The following is a 21,506-nucleotide window of genomic DNA, read 5'->3' as shown; positions in this document are numbered from 1 at the left end:
TAAACACTTACAAATTAATTGTATTCAAAACTAATTATTTAATGTTTTGACAGCTTGCAAGTAGCAATTATTAAACTAATTAAACTATAAAGTTTTAATCAATGATAGTGCTAGTTAAGTTTACTTCAATTTGTCAGTTAATTTTTAGCACATGAAACGTTTTTGCACCTATTGTACCAATTATTGTTTGCACCCAGACATTTTTTGGAGAAGTTTATCCTTACGTTTTGAGACATTTTAAAGAAGATGACGACGTATTTGATTCCAGTGAAATTTTCTAAGCTTTATCATTTTATCTTTTTTTTCACATCAGTATAAAGCGTGTAATGTAAACTGTAAACTAAAATAAATTTTTAAAAAATACAAATTTCTTATATTTCAATACAAATAAGTTTAGGTTTCTGTTTAAAAAATATGTTTATGTGTTTAGCACTCTGATGTTTGATTGGACTGAATATAATATTTAATGCCGGAGTCAAAAACAAAAAAATGAAAATAATCTATGTGTTACGCATTTCTTAGCTCGTTTTTTTTCTAAAGGTTTAAAGAACATTATCAATCATTCGTATATTCACAAATGCTGACTAACTAAGAACAAAACCTAAATATATGAAATGTCCGGTAAATGTCAGGAGTTAATCTACAGCACTATCTTCCTTAATCTAAATACCCCAAATCAGTCAGAAAGTTGCTTATTATTGTGAAATTCTGCTTATTCCTACAGATATGTAGCAAAATATGCAAAATTATTTAAAATTTACATTTTAAATAATAACATATTTAATTATAATATACATTACAATATATTACGCATGAAAACTATACGTCGCCTAAATTTAATATAAATAAGAAAATACTAAAAAAAATTGAATTTTTTAAGGTATAATTCTAAACCCAACAAACAGAGATAAAAATTGAGGCATTTTTTCAACCCAGTGAATTCTTTTCTTTTTTCTCTTTAATAAATGAAAATTAATCTCAGATACTGTGACAATACGTAGTGCCCCCGGCCGTGCTATATGGTTTCTGCTACCGGGCTTACAACTTTGATAATTATAACTTCTTTATAATTATTTATAAAGAAAAGGGGCTAAACTCGTTTTTTTTAAGATTCTAAAAACAAATGGAAAAGTTCTTCGTTATTTTTACTTCCAGTACAGTTCAAAACATTTATATTCTGATTTTATCCGCCTTTTTGAGTTAGTTGATTTTGCATTTATTACGATTATTTTGTTCTAAATTCATGTGTTCGATCAAAAGTAGATATTCACGTTGAGATTAAAGTTTCTACAGTGATCATTTTAACAGAGAAATGGATATTTGAATTTAAAAAATGTCAGAAGTACGCTTCGTTAAATATATCCGTATTTAATATAGCAAATAGCAGACATTTCTCGAAGTCTTACCAATGAGAACATTTTAGTAAATTCATCTCATATCAGTTTACTTCCGGATGAATGAATATTTTAATAATCGGAGTAGAGAATGTGTTGTTTAAACTGGCTCTAAACTTTGATAGAAATGAAAAAAAAATTATTTTGATAATCGTCATTTCAAAATATAATCAACTTTAATTCAATAAATCAACCAATGCAATTTAACCAATTCAATTTGAACTAACTTTAATGCAATGAAACCTAAAATACTGTTTGCCAGATTTTATTAATAAGATTTACCTGATCTTGCAATAGCAAGTTACACAATGTCGAAATATTTTAAACATATCAGTCAAGATGACAGCTGTTTTTTTTTATTTAGTAGATAAAGAACTTGTAAAATTAAAAGTTTGTTTTTATAGATTTTCAGCCTCTGGCTCTTAGTATATTGAATTCTTAGAATTTCATCGAAGTCATATTCTTCACAATATTCCTCATTTCAAAATATAATCAACTCTAATTAAGTAAATCAATAAATGCAATTTAACCAATTAAATTTAAACGAGCTTTAATTCAATAAAACCTAAAATACAGTTTACCATATTTTATTAATAAGATTTACATGATCTTACAATATCAAGTTACACAATGTCGAATTATTTTAAACATATCTGTCAAGATGACAGCTGCTTTTTGATTTTTTAGATAAAGAACTTGTAAAATTAAAAATTTGTTTTTATAGATTTTCAGCCTTAGTATATTGAATTTTTAGAATTTAATCAACGTAATATTTTTCACAATAAATACGTCTTAAAAAAACTTTTACTGTGTATGCATCCGCATTATCAATTGTCAATAATTTATTTTAATTGAAAAATAGATTACCAAGTGCCTGGAACTGCATCTCCGAATGGGACGTGCCAGTTCTATTATCGTAGTGAAAGCCAAAAGGATGGCGATTTCAACTCTCCTCATTATCCGGCTAATTATCCATCTCTAGTGCATTGCGAATATTATTTTCTTGGACTCGAAGGAGAGCAAGTTAACTTAGTTTTTAATTATTTCAAGACAAAAATGGACATCGAAGCTTACGGTTATAAGTAAGTTAAGTCCCATTTATCTGGTTGACGTACTATCTAAGTTATATGTTATACAAACATTCTATTCATGCACAACATTGAAGGTTTTCACTATAGATGTACGTAAAGCATTTGAAATTTAAATAACTTGTTTAAAAAAACTATTTTGTAGTATGTGCCATTACAAACGTGAAATTAAAGAAAAGATTTAAATTATTATCAGCACTGTAGTTCATCAAACTATATAAAAATGATTGTTTTTCACAATAAGTGCGCCTTTGAGCAGTGATGGCTGCGGGGATAAAACGTTCACAGTGCTGACATGAAATATCCTCAGTGGTAGAACGATCATGGGCTAGAGTCCCCTTGCCGTCAGGCTAACCGTGGGAGGTTATCGTGATCTTCCTCTCCATGTAACGAAAATGCGGGTAAGCTCCATCAAAAAGTCCTCCACGAAGGCAAATTTCTTCCAATACTCGATCCAGAAGTTCTGTTGTCTTCTGGACTGGGCTCAAAATTACAGGGCTACGGAGTTGAAAATTAGCAGTCGTAAACCCAAAAAAATGGGTCGGTTGTTCAACGACGGTTATAAAATAAAATAGGTATGCCTGCTGTAACAATAATTGTATAATGTAGTTTTATTACCATAAACGATTACTTAAAGTTAAGATGATAATACAAGAATTCAGTCTTGAATGGCTAAAAACGGCAAACTTAATAAATTCTTCAGATATTGTCTAGTTTTCTTCACAATTTTACTATTTCTATTAAGTTGGGTAGTTTAACGTTTTTTAAAGCTATTATTTAACAAAATGATAACATTGAACAAACCTACTCTAAAAGTAGGGTATATTACTAAGTTAACCAAAAACTAGGCACTCAATAAAAAAAAATTACTGAATTGCAATAAAAATGTAATTAAATACAACTAATGGTGATAAAAATTAAATAAGGAAAAATTTAATTCCATGAGTGACAAAAGCACCGCAATTTATTTATTTAAGTTTCAGCATACACTTTAAGAAATGGCATTACATGCGAATGCTGTTGAAAGATATAAAAATTAATAAATAATGTTTTTCCTTCTTCTTTTCTTTTTGAAAATTTAACTACTGTGTGAAAAAAATAACTTTGATTTAAAATTATCTATCAATGTTTTAATATTATCATTATTACCCAAAGTGAAATTTGCCAAGAAGATTGGATCGAAATATATGAAATCTATCCCAGCGGCAGAGAACGAAAACTAGGACGTTATTGCGGTAGGACAGCTCCTGGTCCTATAATGTCCGAATTAGGTGTGGACACCATGAAGGTCATCTTACATACCGATGAAAAGAACGTGGCATCGGGATTCACGGCCACCTACGAATTTTTCGCGGCGGACACGCGATACGTCGGTAAGAATTTTTTTATGTATTTTTTATATATTTTATACATATTTTATATATATTTTTTATATATTTTATATGTATTTTATATATATTTTATATACATTTTATATATTTTATATTTTATACATTTTATATATTTTATATATTTTATATATTTTACATATTTTCTGATATATTTTTAGTGCTATCAATAAATCTACTACAAATATATCAGTAACACTTTAATAGCTAATCATAATGAATTTAAGTACAGATTCAACATACGAGTATTTACTGAATAGTTGAATTTGTGCGTTTAAGTCTAAAAATTTATTTCTCTGACGGAAAAATAATTTATTTATATTTTAAGTGTGAAATTATTTCATTTGCTTCAAATAATTGCTATTTCAAAACGAAAATTTTACTCATGTTGAGATGCATTAATTAACACGCTATAATTCATAATGGATTAATTCATTTTATCACTACGTATTAGAGAAAGTATTTATTTAGCAGAAAAAATATTTATAAATGACGCATTTATTTTTTTTTATCACGATACACTAGTCTGTAAATATTAAATTTTCTAAATTTATTTTTCAAATAAAAAAGCTGTTAAATATATTAAATTAAATCATGATATTTTTATCGACATTAAAAATCTAGTGAAAAGATTTTCTAAATCACATGAATTCATTAATAATCTCCAATTCTCTCAATTGCGATTATTTCATGAGATTATGTAATCTATTTATACTTCATATTGCTTTGTATTAATATTAATATACATATGTATTTATAATATATGTATATTTATATTTTTACATTAATACTTATTGTTTATTGTTAGGTATTAAATACTTATATTATCTCTTCTGAATAATAAAATAATTGTGTTTAAGTGACTCGTATAATTATATTTCGAATATCTTTAGAACGTATAATTTGCAAGCAAAATCTGCTCTCTTTGTTTTCATAAAGTAAACTAGATGTATGATTTATTTGTGTATATAATTTTATTATGTAAAATAAATATTTTTAAAGCATAAAAAGTCAATATAAATAACTGGAATTCCAATGTATTCACTCATTATGCAACTCGCTCTGTTAGAGTTTTTTTGTTTGAATATTTTATACGTCTAGACTGGATTCTTACTCTTTTTACATGTTTTGTGCACATAAACTATTCTTTATTGTTTTGAAATCCCATATAATCAATGTTAGAATTATAATTCAAGAAACAGAGGAAAAGCATATCATAGATATAATATTTTTTGTTAGTTTCTATTATAATGATGTGATTTTTACGCAATTATAATTTTCAATCCAAATAAATTTTTTAAGTTGTAAGTTGATCACCACTTTGAGCTGAACTGAATATTCAGATACCAAGTTAGCAATAAAAATTAAATTGCTTTTTCATTAGTTGGTCAGCTGTTTAACCAGACCATGAAACTGTTGCTCTCTAAGTTGACAATTCTTACAAGGAAATTCCAATATGTTAAAAACCATAAACCGCCTTGAACTATTCATAAAATATTTTGATTTCTCTAATTTTATATGAATATATGTTTTGTATGTATATTTTTGTGTGCATATTGTATGTGTATTATTTCTATTAGATTGCGGTCGTAATATATCCGATCTTCACGAGGGAGTCCTGATGAGTCCTGGTTATCCTGGTTCTTATCTGCCGAGTCTTCAAGTATGCAATTGGTTCATAACCGTCCGAACACACCATAGAATCCTTCTTTCATTTGTTTCTTTTCTCATTGAAGGAGATCCCGAACGTAAGTGATTCATTAAGTGATTTATTTTTTTCGAAACACCCATAATACTTATTCTAAGAGAAGAGCAGATTCTTTTCAAATGCTGCGTTAAGTATGAAAAGTTTCATAAACGTCAGAACTCCGAAAAAAGAATCTTTCTCTCACTTGTTTCTTTGCTTATTGAAGGTCGAGTAGAATACTGATTCGTTGATTCGCATCATCGACTGGAATGATTGAGTGATTCGAATAACCAAATTGCAACTGATTCGAATCAATAAAGATTAAGAACAGGATTCGAATCAATTGATTCAAATCAATGATTCGAATCAGTGGTTTGAATCAAAATTCGTAATTCGAATACTGATTTGAATCAGTGATTCGAATAATCAAGGTGAACCGATTCCATTGATTCGAATCTCTTTGATGATTCGTTTTGCCCAACTCTAATTGAAAGAAATTCCTCGTAACCAATAATCTCGCAGCCTCGCCTACTTTTTATTTATTTATTTAGTACTTCTTTAAAATTAAGAACAGATTCTTATCAGCCGAGTCTTCAATTATGCAATAGTTTCATATACTTCAGAGTGCAAAAAAAAAAAAAATCTTGTTAACTTATTTTTTATTTTATTGAAAAAGATCGGTATTTAAGTGATTCAAGTATGAATGACTTGTAGTTTATTTCTCCTTATAACACAGGTTATTTATTACATGTATAGTTGTGCATAACGCATGTTGTTATAACACATGTTGTTTTCACACTAGTTTATTCATAGCACAGATTGTTAGTTATTTATCTTATAATCAGATTTTGTCCATTTATTTATATTCTCATTGGCCTAGTCTTCAAATTAGCAATCGGTTCGGAACTATCCAAATACTCCATATAATCCTTCTTTCAATATTTTTTTCCTCACTGAAATATATTTCGAACGTAAGTGATTTATTTCATAAACGCATATTGTTTTATTTTTTTGATTTTTTTTAGAGAAATACCAAATTGCTAACAGCCGAGTCCTCAAATATACGATAGGCTTATAAATGTGAGAGCTTAAAAAAAAAAAAAAAAAAAAAAAAAAAAAAAAAAATTTAATTTCTTTTTTTATTGAAGGAGTTCACGAAAGAAAGACAATCATGTGGAAATGCATGTGAATGCTATTTATTTATTTTGGGAAATACTTCAACACCTAAATGCAGCACTATAGCATAATTATTTACCTTTAAGAATAATCCATTTTTTGGAGAGAAAAATGAAAGCATTTCTAAAGAGATTTGCATTGGCTAGATAAATCTAAATTACGAAATGTCTGATCATTCATTGATGCTGTTGGCGTAAGATAAATTTTTATTTTTAAGAATGTGATGATTTTTATGTTTTAAAATAAAATGTGTATAAAGAAAAAGAAAACATCATATTGGATTATCCTGAAAGTTCGTGATAGCAGTTTTAAATGTATCAGAGTGATAGAAAACAATTGACGGCGTACATATTTCTGAAATTCAGAATTCACAAAAATAATAGTATTGAATAGTAGCCGGTGTTTTTTTCTTTTCTGAGCCACTGCTTTTAGTAGCACTGTTATTGTTCAATTTTTAGAATAATAAAAAGAGAAGATAAAGAAACACAATTTTCTTGTAGTCAGTTATCTTTTATTTGAAAATTTAAACGAAAGGTAACACTTTGTTGATGGCAATTTTATTCAGAAACTCTGTCAGACGAGTTAACTCGTAACCGGATGAATCAATTGAATGAATCGCAATTGAATGAATCAAAGATAAACAAAATACATTCAGAGTACGTCCAGAAATAGCGAATAGAAAAGTAAGGGCAACTCATTAAAAGTTGCTAAATCTTATTTGAAATGTTCTATCTCATTTACCAGATGTATAACTCTTTCGCGTGCATAGATCCATCTGTGCTCTCTATTCCGCTTTATAAAAGTTCTTTAGTCGAAATACAACTTGTTTGCTGAAATTCTTTTGAGAAACTGGAGGTTTGGAAGTTAAAAGAGTCTTAAACAAGAGAGTTTGTAAAACAGAATATTACGACTAAATTGTATAAATGGGAACAAATTTTAAATCTGTCTCGTTTCAATTTATTTTTACAAACGTCATGGAATTTCAGGATATCTCAATAAAATGGAGCATTAAAAAGAAATAATATTTTATTTATTAAGAATAAAAGTTACCAGAAAATGATTTTGCAACATCTTAATGTTGTCGGGTATTTAGTGATATAATCAAAATAGTTTTAAAGTTGATAAAAATGAATTAATAGCAGTTTCGCTACTTAAATTAACATTATCGAAATGTGATATGAAAGCATTTTATCTTCGTGAGCATTTGAAAGAGAATCCTAGAAGAGAGAAAGATATCCTGGAAGAAGAGATATCCTAGAAGAGAAGGTCTCTGCACAAATCGCCATGAAGGAGAAATTCGATCCTTTAGTAGTCCGAACGCTGTGAAATTTTTCGTATTTTTCCCCACTGCTCAGTTTAGTAGTCCGAACGTAGAGGCATCTATCTTTATTTTCCTACTTTGTGCACTTTATGTTTGTTACGTCGGACTATTAAATTGATCCGTGGGGGAACCTTCTCTCTTCTAGGAGGTGTTGGTTTAGCCCATAATGTTAAATAATCTGCTCTATGTCCTTCTAATTAAACCGATTTCTCGACATATTTATTTGGAATATTGCACATATGGATGAAACTCTCATGCACATTGAAATGTTTCAAACGACTCTTTCTTAACCTCCTGCACTAATTTCCAGAGTCTTGACTCGAGAAGAAAATTTTAGGCCTGACTTGAATATCATGAGTCATGCTCGTTGTTTAATTTCATATCAAACGTGAATATCACGAATCTATATCGTAATCGACATTTCATGCCAAACATGAATATCACGAGCCGTACTCGTGGTTTTAATCTCGGGCTAAACAAGACGTCGGAATTTGCTTGTATATTTTCTTTATATGAATAGGTATTTTCTATCTTGTCTCTTAATCTCTAATCCTCTGTCTGTCTCTCTTGTCTTAGACTCTTATCGCGAACATTCGGGTGCATACGTTAGGCACGGCTTGTTCCGAATTTCAGCTTAGTGCAAGAGTTTAAGCGATTTAAATTGCTTATGTGCAATTATTTTTCTTTCATATTTTCATTATATTTATTCATATTTATTATTACTTAAACTTACATTTTAAAAAAAAGAAATCTCTATACATTTTTATCAATTTAGGTCGCGGATGTCCCGGTGCTGTTATAAGAATATATCCTGAACTTGGTGAACCCCCAATGGAACTTTGTGGAGAATCCCTTGCAAATCACACAAGAGAAATTCTATCATCCTCCAACATTATGAAAATATCGTTAGTATCTTATTCAACACATAAAATATTCACATTCATACAATACTGCATCGTTTCGTGGAATATATAAAACTGTTTTTATTCATAACATTATAAATGATGTTTTACGTTTTCAAGCCTTCATACTTTATGATCGTATTATAGTTTTCGTTATGTGTGTATCGATTTCTGCTACTTTATTCTATAAATTCTATTTTATGAATATTTTAACAATCAATTTTATTACCGATTTAGAAATTTGATAGGAAATCAAGTTCACTTTTTAAAGGGAACAGTGGCTGTTTAAGTTTTTATTTTTTATTGTATATCCTTTTTTTTTTAGAATCCTACTTTTTAGTACCCGCTATACATACGAAATGTATCCATATGCTAAGTTTTATAAAAAAAAAAGGTTTAAATTCAGCGAGTTATTAATTAATACACTTGTTTTATGACACACGGTTAATAATTTCCTTGCAAAATACTTTTTTACAGTAATTTATTTATTTTTTATTTCCTGTTAAAAATGTAATGAAGAGAAAATGCAAAATGGAAAGATTTCTAAATTTAATATTTGAAAAACAATTATTTTTAAACATTTTGTGTTATTTTCTTTCAAAAATAAAATTGGAATTTTTCCTACTTTTGAATTTACATTTTTACGAGCATTTAAATTAAGATTTATTCGAAATAATTTTATAGCCGAATGTTTTTCTTTAAAGTATTTCCCGTGTGTTATTTTTTAATTGGGTGCAAGTAAACGTTTATTTTTATATTTTTTTAAAAACCAGACACAATTTTTTTAAAAACTGTCGCGTCCATTTATATGCATAGCTGGCAAACAATAAATTAAGTAAATGTCAAACAAAATAAAATAAAAAAAGAGTATTTTAAATCCCACTGTCTTACTTTCTGCAATCAAAGAAAGTTGAAATAAACATCAAACTGAAATAAATAACAATTTGTTTTCTGGGCGAAAATGACATTATGTTGTATCTAAAAAAATTTATCTACCATTATTTTGAATCAAAATATTTGCTGAAAGAAAAATTATTTTGAGAGTAAAAAAAATATTTGCTGTCATGTTAATATTATTCATTGCTTTCATATTGTTGTCAATGTAATCTTATAGATTTGTTTTTTTGTTAAAGGAACATAATATGGATGATAATTGAGGAAAAAAATAATAAAAGTTATTATACTTAATTTTTAAAGGATTATTTTAAATTATGCATATAAAGAAAGTAATACAAATGTTCAAATAATCAAGTTTATAAATTCGGTGATCGCTTCGGTAGTATACAGATGGATCCTTGTTACGATGGACAATGTTAAGATACATGATGGACGGTGATGATGGAACCATGACGGACGATGTTAAGGCGAAAAATTAATCGATGTAATTCCTTTGTTTTCTGCATTGACACTAACGAAAGTACAACTGCAAAGTACCGAAACTTTCCTAAATGTGTGAACTTTTAAATTTGAAATTGTTATTTTTTTACGTTGTCTTACTTTAAAAAAAAATTTAAATAAGAAATAAAATCTTTTATGTACAACAACAAGTATCTTTTATCTAGTGTTATAGTTTACATATAATAATTAACGTCTTGTTTAAAGAGTTTGAATTTTAAACATTTCTTTTTTTTTTAATTGCCAATGGCAAGGCAAAAGGTACAAATAGAAAGATGAAATAAATAACGAATACAAATGTAAGTAGGATAACAAAGAAAGAAGACTGAAGTCATTGCCTGAAAAGTTCTCTTGCTTCCTAATATCTTGAGGACTCAGTGTGTCCATGAAGGGCCCCACATAGAAGCAGGTGGTCCCTGCCCAATTCAAAACATTTACAAAGTGGACAAAAAGGCGTGGTGAAAGGCCTATGCGGTATAAGTGAGCAAAAAGACAATCGTGGCCTGTATATAGGCGGAAGGCCCTGCAACTGCATCACGTCTTGGTTCGTCGGGAATTAAAGAAGAGCTCACATTTCTTCAACTTCTCAAAGCTGTGTGAGTTTGAAGGTCTTGCAATGAGTTGGTTTTACGTAAATTTTTAAGAATTTTAAATATAAGTTCTTTTTTTTTTTTGAAATTATGTATTGTTTAGATTTTTTTTGAGTAAAGGACAGATAATGTTTCTGAGGTATAACAGTAAAATATTCACATTAAACAGTGAAATATTTCTGTTCCAGATTTGTAACTGCAGATAAAGCAGTGGGAGCAAAGGGATTCCAGGCAACGTGGACTGAGGTTAAAGAAGGTATGAGTTTTTCCATTTGACAATTCAAATAATGTTATTTTTTTGAAAACAAATAAATAAATAAATCAAACATACGATTGTAAGGTAGGTAGGTAGGCACTTTAATTTACATAGCATTAGAGCTGCACTATGGGCTGGCCATGGTCTGAGAGACATAGCTATGGATGATTTGAAGATACACCATCGCAAACTTGATCCTCTGCAGAAAGGAATGCTCCCCTGATTTGGCAGCTCGGTGGCCTAAGCGCGAAATCGAGCACTTTACTGTAGAACAGTTTAACGAAGACCAATATAGCGTACACTTTGTCCCTACCCGGACTCAAAGTGGTCACCTACCTGCTTACTGATGGCAGCCAGTGATGCTTGATTTCGGTGTTCTATTGGGAACCGTGTGTTTAAGATCAGTCCACTACGAGACCATATATATATATATATATATATATATCCTTGATAACTAACAAANTATATATATATATAAAACTGTAAACAAGGAGTGAACACTCGAAAAGGTGCACTATAGTAGAAAAATAATAGGAAGAAAGAAAAATGAAGTGAAAAAGTCATTAAAATACCATGAAATGGAATAAATAAATAAATACATTTCCGAATGTTTCGTAAATAAGGAATGTTATAAAAATAGAACTTTTTTAGATTATGAAATGCTTCTTAGAAACAGAGGTCAAGAAACGAACTTTGCAAATACTTCAACAGTGCGGTGCGGTTTAAGCTGCAACATTATTATTATGAACTTTATTTAACATTTATGAAATTTATTTTTAAGCATCGTTCTGGGTTTAAATAAAAAGATAAAAACATAAGGTTACGTATCAGTGACGCTTTTGAAAATGTCCTTATCTCTTTAAAAAATACATACATGAGCATACTTCATATGAAATATTTCAGCTTAATTTAAAAAATACTTAAAATAAATCTATATCAAACTTTATAATAATCTTAGAAAACTGAGGAAATTAAAAATAAAAAAACAGTTTAATAGAAATAAAGCAAATTAATAAACCTAGCATTTTCCAGTGTTGTCTTTTAATTTATTCCTTGGATTAAATCTGAAATTGAATAAATTGTGTGAAATCCTGATACTTTTTTCCCCCACAATAACTGACATATGAAACGAAACTAAGAATATCCTTAACACCCAGGAGACTACACATTTATATTGCAGTAGCGCATTCCATTTGTAAAAATAGTCAAATGAATTGGCAAGAATAGGGAAACGGGATTTTGGCTTGGATTCAAAACAGCTTTTTATTAATTAGCTACAATATACCCTGTACACTGTGAAGCATATAGTATTCATTTTTTCATTATATGGGGAAAGTAGGTCATCGGAACGGAATTATTAGGGCAAGTTAATTGAAAATTATTCCAAATACGTATCGATGCATATTATTAAAATTCTCGTTCAAAAGAAAATAGCCAAAAATGAAGAAAAAAATCAGATATTTAAGAGCCAAAAAAACAAGCTTAATTGACTCTCTAATAAACATTGTCACTTTATATTTTCGTATTTGCGTTGTAGTTTTAGTGACTGTTTAAAATATTCATTAAATATATTACATATTATACCTGGAATTTCTGACATGTATTATTCACTTATGCGTTAAGTGTTGAATAAAATACTTTTGTAAAATATTATTCTTTTTTATTAAAAATGGCAATGTTCATCGTAATGTAAGACGGAAAATAATATGTTTTATTTTATTCAAAAGGCATTATTTTTTGCTGTACGCAAAAATATAAACGGACCACCATGAATAACTTTTGAACCAATGATCGGATATTCGCATTCCAGGACTCTGTATTAACTGTTCGAGGAGATTAACATCAAGCATGCTAAGTAATTAGTGCAGACAATATTCTAAGTAACGAAATCAGGCACAAAAATTTTCTTTCTCTGATTAACATAGTTTTTTTCCCCGGATAATTTGGATTTCGGACCCTCAAAATGTAATAGGTAACCACAATCTGGGAATAATGGTTCTAATTGTTTGGGCAGGAGTGGGATCCAAAGTTGGGACCTCTTAAAGTTAATATAAAAATAATATAATAATATAATGTAAATTTGCGTATTTCGCCTAATCCCATGAACTTTTAATCGAATTTAAAAAAATTTGAACGCAAATATAAAAATTGTTTATCCAAAGATAATTTTATTCAAAAAATTATTTTTAGTAAATATTTATTATTTTTCTTAAATTTTATCTAGTGGAAAAAAATTTAATTCTAAGGCTTTTTACATAATTTTCAAGGATGCAATTTTACACGTCAAAATACCTTACTTGAGTTAAATCTGTGGAACAGTTCATAAGAAATGTAATTTTATGTATGCTACTTTTTTTTAAAAAAAAATTCAGTTTCTCAGGAACGATTTGACCGATTTCCCAGGAATTTTGTATTTTGTCATAAAAAGCTGCATTTTTTAAAATTATGTAAAAAATTTAAACCTTACATTTCAAATATTGTTCGGCAAACATTGGATAAAGTAATAAAATATAATAAATAAGTAGTAAAAGTTACTTTTTGCATGAGATTATACTTGATTGAACGAATTTCATATTTAAATGCAAATGTTTTTTTCAATTTGCTTAAAAAATACTCTAGATATGGTGAAATAAGCTAAAAAAATTAACATTAAAGGGTCCAAACTTTTGAAGCGCCCTCCTAGCTGAACTAATGAGGCGTTATTTCTCAGATTGCGGCTATCCCCTATATTTTGAGGCCTAGAATTCCAAATCAGTTGAAGAATGCATAGCTTTTGTTCAGGGAAATCACGTTTTGTATCTGATTTAGTAACTTAAAATATCTAGTCTAACTAATCAGCATAATTGAGGTCAACTTGAGGTTCTTAAAGCATTATGATTGAGTCTTAGAGCATGAAGATCCAGTCATCAAATCAAAAGTTATTCGAGATTGTCAGTTTTTTTTCTCACCGTACATACTGAGTATCACAAGTTGTTGCAAGTTAAAAAATAATAATGCTTGAATATGTTTCGAACATTTGCGAGTGAGAAAATTCACTCGAAAAGTTGGTCCAGTGCGATATTATTTGTTTGGACCATAATACTATTCAAACCTGTTGCAAACATCTAGTGTTAAACTAATTTTTTTTTACTTTCAGGTTGAACTATAGTTTCGTTTAATCAAAATAAATCAATATGATAAAAATTGTGTAAAATACTTTATTTTTTAGGCTCTAAATGTGATCAATTCCAATGTAGCCTGAGTAGATATTGCATTTCAGAAAGTGCCAAATGCAATGGACTTCCCAACTGCGGCCTCGACGACACATCCGACGAGGAAGAATGTAAGAAATGTTTTAAATAGTCAATATTCCATTACTATTCAATCATATTTAAAGTAAAGTAAAGAAAAATTCAATTTGGATAATTTTTCTTTTTAGCTTTTTGTTTTACATTTTTTAACACAAAGCAAAGCGACCATCAGCTCTTCCTCTACTATAAAAGCAAAGTTGAATTTACTTGACTAGACGAAAAATACCCAATGTTAGTAAACAATTGTAGAAACTCAATTATTTTTCTTTGTAACTGAAATTAAAATCTGGTATAGAGTTAAAAATTGATTTCCGCAATATTGTGAGATGGTTGTGATAGATATTGAAATTTCTTATTAGAATTATATCTTTTTATTGTTATATCTTCTTATTGTTATACCTTCCAATTGCTATATCTTCTTATTGTTATATCTCCTTGTTGCTATATCTTCTTGTTATTATATCTTCTTAATATTATATCTGTACTTCATCGTATCATTGGTATTCTTCATTAGGCCAGTGAAAAGATAATTCGATTGAATCGACAATCTTCAAGTTATGGAATTCGCACTATTTATCTACCTACAAGCATCCATGCTTATGGTCGAAGGTTGAACTATGGTCTAGGTCTATAGCCTTCTTATATAAACTGCCACGTTTGCTCTAAATTTATGGAAGGCTCTACGCTGGCAAGAATTGCTCTGTTCAGAATGACAGTGTGGTTCCAGTGTCATGAGAGTTTTGCAAGGGTAACCTATATTACTTTCAGGAGAACAATGCTTGCTGCTTAGTGATGAGGCACGTTGTTGTGATCCGTAAGGTGATAGTGAAGTTTACTAAATCAACATCCTTGTTCAGTACCCTGTCCTGAACAGTATAAAAGTTCTCTGAAACAAGATGGATAAACGAATTAAGGGGTGATGCAACTGTTCAATATTGGGAGTAAGAAGAAGTTATATATCTTTTCCAAGACAAGCTGGAAAAAATTTCCCTAACCATCATGCAATGACTTGTTTAAGCCATGGCCTGGAAAGTTTAAATAGTAATTTCTTCTAATGGGAGCTCTACCAGTAAATGTTGTACAGTACTCTAAAGCTTATTTGCACATATTATTCGCCTGGACGTTGCTATAAGACTCCTTGTCCCAAACATTAAAGTCACCACAGATTTTGAAAATAGCATTTAGATCTATCTCATACTCCAAGTAGTCGAGTAAACTAATAATCACATTACAATGTCACTTCTTATGGTTTTGGTGTTGAGACCAACGATTCCAGACTAATGAGGCCTTTCATTCCTAATAATTACCATCTAACATTAACGACAGATATGTTTTTGGAAAGAATGTCTTATAACTAAATTCAAATTATATCAAATACCTGGAAATTTTTGGAAACCATAAGGGGATTAATTAAAACTTCTTGCTCAAATTTCTTTAGAAAAAAACTTTTTTGTACTTCATTCGTTTTTGATTTCAGGTAGATTGTAAGACAAGTTAATTTTAATTACCATATTGCTACAATTTTGTTTATACATGACTTTTTTTCTATACAGGTCTTACAATACATGGTTTAGACATTCACCTCGTCGTGGGGTTTTCGTTTGGAGGCGCCATCATAGCTGTAATCACTATGTGTGCCATATTCCACCGAAAGTGCAAGCGACGGCGGACACCTTCGGCGAGTCAGCACCTTAGAAATCAGCCAAAAATGGCCACTACTCCGCACATTGCAATACAGGACCACGTGTAAGACAGCCATTAATTACGACGCCATCTTAATTACTTTCCCTGGCATGTCACGGGGAATCCTTATGGGCAGCTATTAGGAAGATGAGCTCTTTTCAGTGTCAAGTATTTTCACCAATTCCGATAAGCACTACATAGATTTTTAAATAATCTCCATTAGAACACAATGCATTTGGAAACACATTTCATTGTATCTTGCACTAAATATTAAACCATATTTTATTTTATTATGCTTTTTGATGATAAAGATGTAAGAAATTAGTATTTGAATTACGTCGGATATAAGTATTAATCAGTGAATGTACTTCAGTATTATAAGATCCACGACAGGAAACGTGAGCGATTTAAGTTCATAAATCGTTTTAACGAGTGCGGTTTCTAAACCGGCAAAAAAATCATTTTTAATTAAAGACATTTTTGAACCTTCTGTTGTCAAAATTAAAACAAAAATGCAAAAATTTTTACTCTTTAATTTTAAATTTCGATTGAAATGATTATATTTTATTTGAGAATTAACACATTTTATTGCTTTCAATCGTATACAAGTAATAAATATAATAAAAAGATTTCTTCTTAGCTTTAATCTAGTAATTTTCGATTCTTGATTATATTAGAGTGTGAAAATTACAGCAGTAAAAAGTACGAGCCTACTCGAATCATCCGAAGTGTGCGCAGTTTGGAGAAAGTTTGGTGAAAAGCCTGTTTAGTGCACTCTAATTAACTCGACGCATAAGTTAAAAGATTTATTAATTTTTATATTGACATATAAATGTAATATTAATTGTGATAAATGCATGTTATCTTTCTTCCTTAATTATATTTTATTAAAATATAAAAAATAGGAAGCAGCCAATAAAATATGTAATTTCAATGATAATACTGAAAAAAGAATATATTAATCGATGAAAATATATTATTGTAATTCAACAAAAAAAATGTTTATAAAACAGTCTGAAGCAAATAGCAATATTGCTTTGTTAAATTTAGTAGAATAATACAATCTATTTTTTTTTTCTAATTTTTATTATTGAATGTTTAGCTAAAGACCTTAATCCCAGCTGGAAAAGGCTAAAATACCCAGAGAATCAAATGACGAGACACAATAAAAAATATGTTCATTAGATATGAACTCTTTTTTATAAAATTACATTTCACGGAAAAAACTATTATTAATGATCCAATTATCAAACGAAGGAAAAAAATGTTTTTTATAATTACTTCTAACTAAAAAAATTCTCTAATTCTTTGAATAAAAAAAACTTTAATAATTATCATCATCATCAATCAAAGTTATTTTTTTGTAGATAAAGGTTTAGCCTTCAAGTGATACTGACCATTAATTAATGTTTGCGTGTAAACATAAATAAAGTTATTCTTAGTAACAAGTTTTATGGTATATATTATTACATGAAATATAAGAAGTACATAACTTTTGTATTATGTTATAAGTTTCTTCGAAAATTTGAAGCTTGATTTTTAAAGAAACGTTTCAAAATATTTATACTTATATTGTAATTATAAAAAATATGAATTTCTATAGCATTTATATAAATATGTACAAGCAAGTTTTTCCAAATTAATTCCGCTAAATGAAACTAAAGTCAGTTACTTGATGAATAACATCGGAACATTTGTAACAAAATTTTATCATTTAGTATAACACAAGTAATGATAATCAGCTATTATTATATTATGCTATTATATTAAATTGTTGCTTAATTGTAAAAGTGTTGTTATATAACTTAAATTTGAGCTTGCTTTTTAGAAAAAAATAAATATCATAATCATATTTGATTCCAGAACTGATTTGAATATCAAAAATCAACGGAATTTCAATGAAAAGAGCTCATTTTCTGTATAAGTAAATATGTAAGAAATATAAAATCTTTTTATCACTTTCTAATTATGCGCAGTTTAAAAGTTGCGGTTAATGCTTCCATGAACCATTCCTCGTACCAGAAAAAATGAATTAAGATAAAATTGCATTTTAAAATGTTCACAATTTCCTAATTCACCAGTTACGATATGGTTTGTCCTCCATAACGCGCAGCCTTTCCGAAGACATTTACTTCGCTGTAGGATGTGATACCCACACACGAACGTTCGAAAAACGTTTAATTGCTTGTCCCAATATGGCAGCAGGATTTAAAGTTTATACCTTTTTTAATTTCATTACACACTTTAAAGCAACTTTCATTGTAATAATCATGTTCCACTTAGAAATGAGTTAGTTATAAGGAAAAATTATTCGAAAGAAATATATTGAAAGTAATAAAAATATATGATCTAATGTAATGGTTTCAAGTTTAATCAGCTATTTGGTAAATATACGAGAATATGTATTTATGATATGAGTAGTTATAAAACATGTGGTCTTTATTTACAAATTATTCATCTGTTTTAAGCATTCTCGATTTTAACCATTTTTTACTCAAGCGTTGTTTTTAAGTAAGTTGTAAAAAATTTGGTGTATAGTTGCCAACAGTTTTAGTGTTTAGGTATACTAGAAGCTTTTACATAGCATGCAGTCATTTTTTTCCTTTTCACTGTTATATTTTCATTTATTTTTTGTTTGTCTACAGCAACACATGTTCAAATGCACATTCGAATAAATTCATGACTTTTTTGCAAAAACATTTTGATTAAAAGCAAAGTTTAAGTGCTATATTTGCAGTAATACTTTCAAACAGTTTTTATTTTGTCAATTTTACGTAATATTTTGTAAGATAACTTCAGTTTTGTATTTAAAAAGGCATTACCTAAACACCAAGAATTGTAGCAACTATATACCAAGATTTTTTTAAAGTGTAACACAACTTTCTGACGTTTCTGTAATTCTCTTTCTGATTTATGAAGGATTTTCTTTTTTCAAATATAAAATGACAACATTGTTTTTTCAATCAACTGTTTCAATTGTTTTTCTTATAAATAAACATTTATTTTTTGTTCTTTTTATCGGTAAAATCAAACAGTAAAATTTTTTAATTTATATTTTTGTGACTTTGTAGCTTTTTTTTTCTACAAAAAATAGAGAAACACAGCTTGGTAAAAAAAAAAAAGAAATTAGTTTGTTTATAAGAAAATGGAATAGTGTGAAAATTTAAAAAAGGAAGTAAAAAAGAAACAGTCTATAAAAACAAATTAAAACAAAAAAAAACTTTTCATTTTAAAATAAATCAGCCAAAAACGGAGAAAAAACGTAATATGCTCATTATTTAACGAAATTTCTGATCTAAGTGAAATTTAGTTTGTTTATGCCAAAGTTAGCTACAAAAATTATTATTCCTACTTACAAATTAATTCAAATGAAAATGATTTAAAATAGAAATATATGTTATTACAACAATTAACCATTTGCTCCCAGATTATTAATATGGTATGTCTCGATTTTTTTTCTAAATTTATTCGAAAATTTAAATTTTTCTGAAATTTCATTTGAGGTTTACAATTTCATTCAGTTTATTTAAATCCTGCGTGGCTTTTGGGGAATCCTATATTCATTAAAAAAAGGCGTAAATAGAAAGGGTAGTTTGTAATGGAGCCTTATTTGTGCTGATTTCTTGAAACATTTGGAATATTTTGGTGTGATATTTAGGAGTTGCTACTTGGAAGATACACATTAATGCTTTTCCTATTACCAAGTTAAACACTGCATTTCCTGTACCAAAATAATTTTTTAAAGGCTGACAAGTAATAGTATTGACTTTTTCTAGTTTATTTTTTAAATATTAATAATAGAAAAAATTAATGTCAACGGAAATTTTTGAAGCACTTAAAAAAAAATCTGCTTTTTTGAAAAGTACTTTTATTTTATTTCAATAATTCTTATAAGTTTGAAATCGATTTACTCAGATAAATTCTTATTAGAGTAGGTAACGATCATTTTGATGAATATTTAGTGTATTATATTACCAGCACAATAACACTCTTTCATACAATTATTTTAAAATTGCAGTTCTTACTTTAAAACCGTTTTAATACAATTGAATCTAAGGATTTATTTACCAATGGTTTTCAGTTTTGCAGAAGTTCGAAAATCGATTAAGCTATATATTTGATATTATTTCTAAATTCTATTTCAGTATTGATTAATATACAAACAATCAACTTCTTTTATACAATTTTCTTGAATATTTTTGAAGTAGCTAAATTATATATTTATGGTTATTATCATTGTCATATTGAACTACGGATTTTTTCTAGAACAGAAATATTGAAGGATACTATTTTGTTTATCTCAAAAGTTTAAATAAAAAAATATTTAGTGTAACTTTTAAAATAAATCTGAATACTTTTCCAATAGTTATAATCACAAAATGTTCAAATCAGGTATTGAATATAAAATATATTGCATTTAACTACAATTAATAATTTTCAATAGTTATTAAACTGAATCATATTATGTGTTATTAGTGTATTATTTAACACTCACATATGTGGTCGAAAAAATGTGTTTTTTTAACGAATTATGAAATTGAAATATTGAAATATCCATACAAAATCACATAATAAATATAAAGTTTACTGCATCTATCTACACTATCAACACAATATAATGCAGTTAACTTTGTGGATTATTTTGCTGAATAATGTTTTTTGCAGAATAAGAGAATCAATGAGCACTTAGAAATGCGACTGCAAATATCCAAGATCAACACACATAACACAAATAAAGAGAAAATTGACAAACGAAATTTTGGACAAAATTGAAAATCTATGTTCACTAATAATTTGTTAAAATATTTCAAGATCAAGAAAACAAATTTGAAAATTCGTATTCATGAATAATCTCTTAAAAACTTTATCAATCCTTGCACATACAAAAAAAGGAGTTAAAACTTTGGTGCATTAATTAAAAATAACTATCAATTATTATTAAAGTAGTTAAAGACAACCAGTCTTACGCCAGAAATAACTTCAAAAAGTCAATTCTATTCTGTCAGTCTAGATAAATTAATACCCATTTTTTACACCTTTTTGTTTGTTGGATAAAGTAACAAATCCTGACCATACATTTCATAAATATGCTCCCTCATTTACTTAGAAATGTGGTGTTGTTTCTTAAAAATGAAGTCAACGAACTTTTTGCCTAAAACTCATAGCATATTGGAATTAAATAATTATGTTATTCATAAGAGTATTTATTAAATGCTGAATGAGATTTGATTGTGAAAGTGTGCTTCCTCTGAAATACTGCTTTATAGAATGACAGAAAAAGATTGACCTTTAGCTCGGTTTTGATGACTATAATTACAGCTGTCTTGAAATATATG

General features: G+C 28.3%; 1 protein-coding gene across 3 annotated transcripts in view; it reads left to right on the top strand.

Moving 5' to 3' along the window:
- The window catches only part of LOC107454120 (cubilin-like), a 315,269-nt gene extending 298,472 nt beyond the window's left edge, over positions 1–16,797 (top strand). For all 3 annotated transcript variants that reach the window (XM_071177702.1, XM_071177704.1, XM_016071191.3), the window contains 7 exons: positions 2,257–2,476; positions 3,638–3,855; positions 5,451–5,618; positions 8,830–8,959; positions 11,130–11,197; positions 14,406–14,519; positions 16,041–16,797. In XM_071177702.1, the coding sequence (XP_071033803.1) occupies positions 2,257–2,476; positions 3,638–3,855; positions 5,451–5,618; positions 8,830–8,959; positions 11,130–11,197; positions 14,406–14,519; positions 16,041–16,237 (1,115 nt within the window). In that variant the 3' untranslated portion in view covers positions 16,238–16,797. The remainder of the gene's footprint in view (positions 1–2,256; positions 2,477–3,637; positions 3,856–5,450; positions 5,619–8,829; positions 8,960–11,129; positions 11,198–14,405; positions 14,520–16,040) is intronic.
- The last annotated feature ends 4,709 nt before the right edge of the window (positions 16,798–21,506 follow it).

This window comes from Parasteatoda tepidariorum, chromosome 2 (assembly GCF_043381705.1).
Source record: "Parasteatoda tepidariorum isolate YZ-2023 chromosome 2, CAS_Ptep_4.0, whole genome shotgun sequence".
Taxonomy (NCBI): Eukaryota; Metazoa; Arthropoda; class Arachnida; order Araneae; family Theridiidae; genus Parasteatoda; species Parasteatoda tepidariorum.
This window is presented reverse-complemented; position numbering and strand designations above follow the sequence as displayed.